Source organism: Oncorhynchus mykiss, chromosome 7, assembly GCF_057628025.1.
Source record: "Oncorhynchus mykiss isolate SJ-2025 chromosome 7, ASM5762802v1, whole genome shotgun sequence".
NCBI classification, from domain to species: domain Eukaryota; kingdom Metazoa; phylum Chordata; class Actinopteri; order Salmoniformes; family Salmonidae; genus Oncorhynchus; species Oncorhynchus mykiss.
This window is the reverse complement of record NC_143028.1, coordinates 58,438,332-58,449,227: the sequence shown is the minus strand read 5'-3', so window position 1 is coordinate 58,449,227 and position 10,896 is coordinate 58,438,332. Positions and strand designations below refer to the sequence as shown.

The 10,896-nt window shown below is 45.4% G+C and overlaps 1 protein-coding gene across 1 annotated transcript in view; it reads right to left on the bottom strand.

The window, feature by feature from the left end:
• Positions 1-1,380: 1,380 nt before the first annotated feature.
• LOC110528219 (E3 ubiquitin-protein ligase MARCHF9) overlaps positions 1,381-10,896 on the bottom strand; it is a 35,427-nt gene continuing 25,911 nt past the window's right edge. Inside the window, exons 2-4 of the mRNA XM_021610082.3 lie at positions 3,616-3,771; positions 3,044-3,236; positions 1,381-2,342 (exon numbers count right to left, since the gene is read on the bottom strand). Of these exons, the coding sequence (XP_021465757.1) occupies positions 2,005-2,342; positions 3,044-3,236; positions 3,616-3,771 (687 nt within the window). The 3' untranslated portion in view covers positions 1,381-2,004. The remainder of the gene's footprint in view (positions 2,343-3,043; positions 3,237-3,615; positions 3,772-10,896) is intronic.

Here is a 10,896-nt window from a genome sequence, read left to right as displayed (position 1 = left end):
CACACTATACACACACGGATACATAGATTTTGTTTTCTAGATATGTGGTAGTAGAGTAGTGGCCTGAGGGAACACACTTAATTTGTTGCAAAATGTTTTGAATTGTTTATAACTGCCTTAATGTTGCTGGACTCCAGGAATGTTATCTTCTGCTTTGGCAGCAGCTAATGGGGATCCATAATAAATACAAATACAAACATTTGATTCATTTAGCAGACACTCTTATCCAGAGCGAAATACAAGAGCAATTAGAGTTAAGTGCCTTGCTCAAAGGCACATCAACAGATTTTTCACCTAGTTGGCTCAGAGAATCGACCCAGTGACTTGTCACTTACTGGACCAACGCACTTAACAGCTAGGCTCCCTGCCGCCCCCAGCTTCAAACAGCTGAAAATGCAATATTATTGAAAAGATAATCCACAGCGGTTTAGATGGTACAACGATTCTCTACACATGACTTGTTTGTCATTTAAGCTGAAATTAGGCGAACCATAAACATTTTAGCAACCAGGTCTGCGATTTCTGCATTTTTCACCATTCATTATATTAACGGAATCAAAATACGTATTGCTGCCTACAGAGAACTTCAACAGACCATCAATGTTTTATATTGGTCATTTTGTCGCCATCTGTTGGCCTACTCCACATTTACTGAATTGGAAACGCTTTCAAAATAATTGTTTTTCAAAAACACAGAGGGTATAAGTGGTCCTCTCTAACGCGTAGGCCTGGCATAGCATGGTCCAGCATTCTGTAAACAACAGTCAGACTACAGACAATGTGGTATTAGAGGGTTAACAAAGCATCAACATTTCTGTTGTGAAAGGCCATAATATCATACACACCATTCTTCACTTGAATACTTACCATACCCATTTGCAGATGGGGCTCTGATTCCATGTCAATTCCAGTTGATGGAGGTAAGCACCTAGCCCCGGGAAGTAAGGGTGCTAAAGGTGCTGCAGAACCCCCTGAAAAATCGGAAATCAAAAAATAAGAATAAAAAGAATGATGAGTGCACTAGGCCTTTAAAAGTCCTGTATTAGTGGTTTGATATAGCCGTTTGTAGCGCTGTCAATAACATTTTCTCAGCATTGCCAGGCCTATATTTCAAACCATGAAAAACAAAACGAATCTGTTCCAGTTGATCAACTCAAATTATTAATATTTACCTAGCTTGTATTGTTAACCTCAACAAATACTCAAATATTCCCAGGTACCAATCACACAACTTCACACAGTAAATGAAGAAAACAGAACATACAATATTGATATCAAACATTGTGTACAATAAAGCTGTGACATCACATAGGGGTTCAATAAAGCTGTGACATCACATAGGGGTTCAATAAAGCTGTGACATCACATAGGGGTTCACCATGACATGTACAGGTTTCTTTATTGCAGAAGATGCATTGTAATGTTGGAATCTCATTTATTTTGCCATGTCAATCATATCTCTTTATACTGTTTTATTGCACGTTTTTGCTCATTCTTTAGGTGGTTCCCGGTATGCTTTGCGCCACAGGGACAGTTCAGGTGTTACAGGTGGACAGAGAATGTCTGTCACAGACACCTTGAAGAGTGAGAGAGGGGGTTGAGGAGGGGGAGGAGATGTAAGTCATCATTGGTGGTATGCGTTTGGTGGGGGCAGATGTAAAAAATTGTCCCTTTCCATTTTTCCTCCTTAACCTGCTCTCGATTATAAAATCTAAATCAATAATAACACTTGCAATTTTTTCTTAGAAAACAGACGAACAGGAATAATGACAATGCTTTATGTAATTCAGCTGGTGAAAGAAAGTCCTCCAGCTTTTTTTAAATCAGAGCTATTTCTTTTTTCTTTCTTAATTATTTCTTAATGATTTTGTCCTACTGTCTGTGACTGTAACTTTAACTGTGCTGCTCTCCCTCCCCTCGTGTCCGTAGGGTGGGTTTATCAGGAGCAGGATGTCTGCATCCACGCCCTTATGTTTGTCGTCACCACCCCCGCTGGGTCCGTTCTCATACGGTGGTGACCCTCATGACCACCTCGCGGTTGGATGTGGGTCTGATGCGAGGGTTGCTGGGCCTCAGCTGGCTGAGGATGTGCAGGATGGTGTAGCCACAGTGGTGGTTGAGAATAGTCCTAACACGCTGGCCTGTCCGGCCCATCCTGTCAGCCGTGGGGAGGGTTTCGTGGGGAGGGTTTCGACCCCCACGCCCCCCACACTTGCCGCTGGAGCTGATGGGGTCGCCCAGGTCCTTGGCTTTCTCATAGTTCAGTACTTTCCACTGCTGGTTCACTGCCTGCCAGCGCTTGAAGATCCGGTATACTGACGATCCCTCGTGGATTATAAGGCCTGGAGAGAGAATCCAGACAGACATGAAAATTAGGAAGGAGTAAGAGAGAGAGGAAGAGAAAGAGGGAGAAGAGAGAGAGCACAGGTATGAAAGTGAGACAAGCATGAGTGATACAAGTGGTAGGAGAAAGAGAGACGGTAAATAGAAGAGAGATGGAAGGAGGCAAGCAGACAGAGAGACGGTGAATAGAAGAGAGATGGAGGGAGGCAAGCAGACAGAGAGAGGTGAAAGATTGCAGAATGTGAATGGCCAGACAAAGAGGGAAACAGATGAAAGGACGCAGAGACGGGAGAGAAAGTAAGAAAAAAACTCTTTCAAGCAGAAAGTATCATAGGCTACCTTTGCACAAGTGTGCTGTAAATATTTAAACAGTCTGGATGTTCAAGGCACTTCAGAAGTGGTTGTACATTTTCACCTGAGACATATCACACAGGCTACGACCTCTCTGAGAAACAAAGACCAAAACAAACAAATTGCTCTCACTCACTTACATTCTCTAACACACACACCTCAAGTCTTACTGGAACACTGGAACGTTTCAACCACCATTCCTACATTCAAACTCTGGGAGCATGTAAGTATTCTCCTTTCTTTTCATACGCAACTCTACACATCATACCTGCAATTGCAATCACAAAACCGTATGTTTATCTTTGACAGTATGTCAGTGAGGTCTACGTCATAGAACCGTCTAGCTCACCTATGCAAACGATATCCATGAAGCCGTACATGCCATAGCAGATCTGGAAGAGCAGGTCCTGGCGCTGCCACTTGGCCGAGGGGCTGAAGGACGACCACACCAGCCAGGAGATGCTGGCGATGAGGAACAGAGAACCCAGCATAATGGCTGCTATCTGCACCTTCTCTATCACAGTCAGAGAGATGGCTTGCCACTGGAGAGAGTGAGGGGGAGGTTGAGGGAGAGGGGATGGGGTGGAGGGGGAGAGAGAGAGAGAGAGAGAGAGAGAGAGAGAGAGAGAGAGAGAGAGAGAGAGAGAGAAGTATAGAGACAAAGAGAGAGGGGAGTCGGTGGATCAATGTGTGTCTTTTTGGTGGAGATAATTATCTGTGCACTGATGTCATGCAGCCACAGGCAAGAAGATTTGTTTTGTTATATCTGTAAGTATTTTGGGAGCATTCGAGTGGGACGATATGCTTAGCATCCACACAAAACATTAGATTTGATATGGAACTCCTGAGGAGGGGACAGTGCTTGTAGACACACAAAAACACGCAAGCACACACGCATACACACACAGACACACACTGTACCTGCAGTGGGTTCTTGGTGCTGATGGCAAGGACCTGGTACTTGAAGTAGCAGAGCTCACAGCTCCAGGAGCCTCTCTCGCTGATCCAACGGATGAGGCATGGCTGGTGGGTACAGCGCACAGATCCGTCACAGCGACACGGGCTCAGCAACTCCCCCTGCAGGAGACAGAGAAGGAAAACAGAGACAGTATTCTGTTAAATCTCTCTATATACAGTGCCTTGCGAAAGTATTCGGCCCCCTTGAACTTTGCGACCTTTTGCCACATTTCAGGCTTCAAACATAAAGATATAAAACTGTATTTTTTTGTGAAGAATCAACAACAAGTGGGACACAATCATGAAGTGGAACGACATTTATTGGATATTTCAAACTTTTTGAAAAATTGGGCGTGCAAAATTATTCAGCCCCTTTACTTTCAGTGCAGCAAACTCTTTTCAGAAGTTCAGTGAGGATCTCTGAATGATCCAATGTTGACCTAAATGACTAATGATGATAAATACAATCCACCTGTGTGTAATCAAGTCTCCGTATAAATGCACCTGCACTGTGATAGTCTCAGAGGTCCGTCAAAAGCGCAGAGAGCATCATGAAGAACAAGGAACACACCAGGCAGGTCCGAGATACTGTTGTGAAGAAGTTTAAAGCCGGATTTGGATACAAAAAGATTTCCCAAGCTTTAAACATCCCAAGGAGCACTGTGCAAGCGATAATATTGAAATGGAAGGAGTATCAGACCACTGCAAATCTACCAAGACCTGGCCGTCCCTCTAAACTTTCAGCTCATACAAGGAGAAGACTGATCAGAGATGCAGCCAAGAGGCCCATGATCACTCTGTATGAACTGCAGAGATCTACAGCTGAGGTGGGAGACTCTGTCCATAGGACAACAATCAGTCGTATATTGCACAAATCTGGCCTTTATGGAAGAGTGGCAAGAAGAAAGCCATTTCTTAAAGATATCCATAAAAAGTGTTGTTTAAAGTTTGCCACAAGCCACCTGGGAGACACACCAAACATGTGGAAGAAGGTGCTCTGGTCAGATGAAACCAAAATTGAACTTTTTGGCAACAATGCAAAACGTTATGTTTGGCGTAAAAGCAACACAGCTCATCACCCTGAACACACCATCCCCACTGTCAAACATGGTGGTGGCAGCATCATGGTTTGGGCCTGCTTTTCTTCAGCAGGGACAGGGAAGATGGTTAAAATTGATGGGAAGATGGATGGAGCCAAATACAGGACCATTCTGGAAGAAAACCTGATGGAGTCTGCAAAAGACCTGAGACTGGGACGGAGATTTGTCTTCCAACAAGACAATGATCCAAAACATAAAGCAAAATATACAATGGAATGGTTCAAAAATAAACATATCCAGGTGTTAGAATGGCCAAGTCAAAGTCCAGACCTGAATCCAATCGAGAATCTGTGGAAAGAACTGAAAACTGCTGTTCACAAATGCTCTCCATCCAACCTCACTGAGCTCGAGCTGTTTTGCAAGGAGGAATGGGAAAAAATTTCAGTCTCTCGATGTGCAAAACTGATAGAGACATACCCCAAGCGACTTACAGCTGTAATCGCAGCAAAAGGTGGCGCTACAAAGTATTAACTTAAGGGGGCTGAATAATTTTGCACGCCCAATTTTTCAGTTTTTGATTTGTTAAAAAAGTTTGAAATATCCAATAAATGTCGTTCCACTTCATGATTGTGTTGTTGTTGATTCTTCACAAAAAAAATACAGTTTTATAACTTTATTTTTGAAGCCTGAAATGTGGCAAAAGGTCGCAAAGTTCAAGGGGGCCGAATACTTTCGCAAGGCACTGTATCTCCTGAAGGCATGGACAACAACTCCAATATTTTGATCCTAGACTTTTGATCCATACCAGCGCTAGAATACCTGATTCAGCTAAGCATGGTGTGGATAATTACTAGATTTGTTGAATCCAGTCTGTTAGTAAATGGTTGCTATAAGCCTGCAAACCATGGGACCAGGCACTACCCAGCTAACAATTCTAGCACAGGAGACTGCTGAAGGGAGGACGCCTCATAATAATGGCTGGAATGGAGTGAATGGAATGGTATCAAACACATGGAAACCATGTGTTTTATGAGCTCGATACCATTCCATTAATTCCATTCCAGCCATTACTATGACCCTGTCCTCCCCAAGGTGCCACCAACTTCCTGTGAATTCTAGGGAGAGAGAACATTTTTGTAATGTTACCCATAATGCTCCCCTAATGTTTGAGTGTCCAGTTTAGCAATTGTTAAGGGAACATTCTATCTATGTTAGCAAAAACCTTCTGAGAACATTTCTATATAACTTATCTAGAATGTGGTTACAATGTTCTCAGAATAAACAGCATTAATGTCGTAGACATTTTATGGGACGTTGCAAGAACATTCCTGTGTGTAGTTTTCTAAGTGTTAGGAGAATATTCCATCAATGTCACAAACGTATACTACTAAAGTATGTGGACACCTTCTCGTCGATCATCTCATTACAAAATCACGGGCATTAATATGCAGTTGGTCCACCCTTTGCTGCTATAAACAGCCTCCTCTTTTTTGGGAAGGCTTTCCACTAGATGTTGGAACATTGCTGCGGGGACTTGCTTCCATTAAGCCAAAAGAGCATTAGTGAGGTCGGACACTGATGTTGGGCGATTAGGCCTGGCTCACAGTCAGCGTTCCAATTCATCCCAAAGGTGTTTGATGGGGTTGAAGTCAGGGATCTGTGCAGGCCAGTCAAGTTCTTCCACGTCGATCTCGACAAACTATTTCTATATGGACCTCGCTTTGTGCACGGGGGCATTGTCATCCTGGAACAGGAAAGAGCCTTCCCCAAACTGTTGCCACAAAGTTGGAAGCACAGAATCGTCTAGAATGTAATTGTATGTTGTAGAGTTAAGATTTTCATTCACTGGGACTAAGGGGCCTAGCCCGAACCATGAAAATCAGCCCCAAACCATTATTCCTACTCCACCAAACTTTACAGGTGGCAAATTGGGGCAGGTAGTGTTCTCCTGGCATCCGCCAAACCCAGATTCCGCCAAACCCAGATTCACCCAACTGCCAGTTAGTGAAGCGTGATTCATCACTCCAGAGAACGCATTTCCACGAGCTTTACACCACTCCGGCCGACACTTGGCATTGCGCATGGTGATCTTAGACTTGTGTGCGGCTGCTCGGTCATGGAAACCCAATTCATGAAGCTCCCAACGAACAGTTCTTGTGCTGACGTTGCTTCCAGAAGCAGTTTGGAACTTGGTAGTGAGTGTTGCATCTAAGGAGAGACGCACTACGCACTTCAGCACTCGCCGGTCCCGTTCTGTGAGCTTGTGTGGCCTACCACTTTGTTGCTGAGCCGTTGTTGCTCCTAGTTTTTTCCACTTCACAATAACAGCACTTACAGTTGACCGGGGCAGCTTTAGCAGGGCAGCAATTGGACGAACAGACTTGTTGGAAAGGTGTCATCCTATGAAGGTGCCACTTTGAAAGTCACGGAGCTTGGAGATTGCATAGCAGTGTGCCCAATTTTATATATCTGTCAGAAATGGGTGTGGCTGAAATAGCCGAATCCACTAATTTGAAGGGATGTCCACATACTTTTGTATAGACAGTGTACAAAGAACATGGTTGCCATGTTCTCAGAACGCAAAATATTAAAGTTCTAGACACGTTTCATGGGAACGTTTGTACATTTGTGCATCAGTTGTCAGTTGTCAGGACATCCCCTGATTTTCTACATTGTAGAATAATAGTGGAGACATCAAAACTATGAAATAACACATATGGAATCATGTAGTAACCAAAAAAGTGTTATATTTGTGATTCTTCAAATAGCCACCCTTTGCCTTGATGACAGCTTTGCACACTCTGCATTCTCTCAACCAGCTTCACTTGGAATGTTTTTTCAACAGTCTTGAGGGAGTTCCCACATATGCTGTGCACTTGTTGGCTGCTTTTCCTTCACTCTGCACCCTAACTCATCCCAAAACATCTCAATTGGGTTGAGGTCAGAAATTGTGGAGGCCAGGTCATCTGATACAGCGCTCCATCACTCTCCTTCTTGGTCAAATAGCCCTTACACAGCCTGGAGGTGTGCTGGGTCATTGTCCTGTCGAAAAACAAATGATAGTCCCACTAAGCCCAAACCAGATGGGATGTCATGCTGGTTAAGTGTGCCTTGAATTCTATACAAATCAGACAGTTCCAGCAGCAAAGCACACCCACACCATAACACCCCCTCCTCCATGCTTCACGGTGGGAACCACACATGCCGAGATCCTCCATTCACCCACACAGCATCTCACAAAGACACAACGGTTGGAACCAAAAATCTCCCATTTGGACTCGAGACCAAAGGACAAATTTCCATTGATCTAATGTCCATTGCTCGTGTTTCTTGGCCCAAGCAAGTCTCTTCTTATTATAGGTGTCCTTCAGTAGTGGTTTCTTTGCAGCATTTCGACCATGAAGGCCTGATTCACATTGTCTCCTCTGAACAGTTGATATTGAGATGTGTCTGTTACTTGAACTCTGTGAAGCATTTATTTGGGCTGCAATTTCTGAGGCTGGTAACTCTACTGAACTCTGATGAATTTATCCTCTGCAACAGAGGTAACTCTGGGTCTTCCTTTCCTGTGGCGGTGCTCATGAGAGCCAGTTTCATCATAGCTCTTGATGGTTTTTGCGACAGCACTTGAAGAAACTTTCAAAGTTCTTGAAATTTTCCAGATTGACTGACCTTCAAGTCTTAAAGCAATGATGATCTGTCGTTTCTCTCTATTTATTTGAGCTGTTCTTGCCATAATATGGACTTGGTCTTTTACCAAATAGGGCTATCTTCTGTATACCCCCCTACCTTGTCACAACACAACTGATTGGCTCAAACGCATTACAATGGAAAGAAATTCCACTATTTAACTTTTAACAAGGCACAGCTGTTAATTGAAATGCATTCCAGGTGACTACCTCATGAAGCTGGTTGAGAGAATGCCAAGCGGGTGCAAAGTTGCCATCAAGGCAAAGGGTGGGTAAAATATTTTTTTACTGTCATGTATTGTCATGTTGTGTCTTGTTTCTGTCCTTTCCTTTCACCCTGTCTCCCTCTGCTGGTCGTACTAGGTTACCGTTTCTGTCCCTCTTTCCCCCAGCTGTTCCTTGTCTTCTCTGACTACCTCATTCACCCCTTTTCCCACCTGTTCCCTTTTTCCCTCTGATTAGGTCCCTATATCTCTCTCTGTTTTTGTTCCTGTCCTTGTCGGATTCTTGTTTGTGTGTCTCATGCCTGAACCAGACTATCATCGTGTTTGCTGCAACCTTGTCCTGTCCTGTCGGAATCTACCTGTCCATCTGAGCCCACGTGTGTTCATCATTAAAGAAACTCTGTTTGTTAATTCGCTTTTGGGTCCTCATTCACGCAACTGACAGAAGAATCCGACCAAGAATGGACCCAGCGACTTCGGATCCTCTCCACTCAGCCGTCGAGATCCAGGGGGCGATGCTAGGCAGACACGAGCAGGAATTGTCTGCTGCTCGACATGCCGTTGAGACCCTGGCCACCCAAGTCTCCAACCTCACAGAACAGGTTCACCATCTCCGCCTCGATCCACCGGCCACTTCCAGGGCTTTCGAATCTCCGGAGCCCAGAATCAATAACCCGCCGTGTTACTCTGGGGAGCCCACTGAATGCCGCTCGTTCCTCACCCAGTGTGATATTGTGTTTTCTCTCCAGCCCAACACTTACGCCAGGAGCACTGCTCGTGTCGCCTACGTCATATCTCTCCTTACTGGACGGGCTCGTGAGTGGGGCACGGCAATCTGGGAGGCAAGGGCTGAGTGTACTAACCAGTATCAGGACTTTAAGGAGGAGATGATACGGGTTTTTGATCGATCTGTTTTTGGGGAGGAGGCTTCCAGGGCCCTGTCTTCCCTATGTCAAGGTAATCGATCCATAACAGACTACTCTATTGAGTTTCGCACTCTTGCTGCCTCCAGTGGCTGGAACGAGCCGGCTTTGCTCGCTCGTTTTCTGGAGGGTCTCCGCGCAGAGGTAAAGGATGAGATTCTCTCCCGGGAGGTTCCTTCCAGCGTGGATTCCTTGATTGAACTCGCTATTCGCATTGAGCGACGGGTTGATCTTCGTCACCGAGCTCGTGGAAAGGAGCTCGCGTTCTCCGTTGCTCCCCTCTCCGCATCACTACCATCTTCCTCTGCCGGCTCGGGAGCTGAGCCTATGCAGCTGGGAGGTATCCGCATCTCGACTAAGGAGAGGGAACGGAGAATCACCAACCGCCTCTGTCTCTATTGCGGTTCTGCTGGTCATTTTGTCACTTCATGTCCAGTAAAAGCCAGAGCTCATCAGTAAGCGGAGGGCTACTGGTGAGCGCTACTACTCCTGTCTCTCCTTCAAGATCCTGCACTACCTTGTCGGTCCATCTACGCTGGACTGGTTCGTCAGCTTCCTGCAGTGCCTTAATAGACTCTGGGGCGGAGGGCTGTTTTATGGACGAGACCTGGGCTCGGGAACATGACATTCCTCTCAGACAGTTAAGGGAGTCCACGGCCTTGTTCGCCCTGGATGGTAGTCCTCTCCCCAGGATTCAGCGTGAGACGCTACCTTTAACCCTCACTGTTTCTGGTAATCATAGCGAAACCATTTCTTTTTAAATTTTTCGTTCACCTTTTACACCTGTTGTTTTGGGCCATCCCTGGCTAGTTTGTCATAATCCTTCCATTAATTGGTCTAGTAATTCTATCCTCTCCTGGAACGTCTCTTGTCATGTGAAATGTTTAATGTCTGCTATCCCTCCTGTTTCCTCTGTCTCTTCTTCACAGGAGGAGCCTGGTGATTTGACAGGGGTGCCGGAGGAATATCACGATCTGCGCACGGTGTTCAGTCGGTCCAGGGCCACCTCTCTTCCTCCACACCGGTCGTATGATTGTAGTATTGATCTCCTTCCGGGAACCACTCCCCCCCGGGGTAGACTATACTCTCTGTCGGCTCCCGAACGTAAGGCTCTCGAGGATTATTTGTCTGTAGCTCTTGCCGCCGGTACCATAGTCCCCTCCTCCTCTCCCGCCGGAGCGGGGTTCTTTTTTGTTAAGAAGAAGGACGGGTCCCTGCGCCCCTGCATAGATTATCGAGGGCTGAATGACATAACAGTGAAGAATCGTTATCCGCTTCCTCTTATGTCTTCAGCCTTCGAGATCCTGCAGGGAGCCAGGTTTTTCACTAAGTTGGACCTTCGTAACGCTTACCATCTCGTGCGCATCAG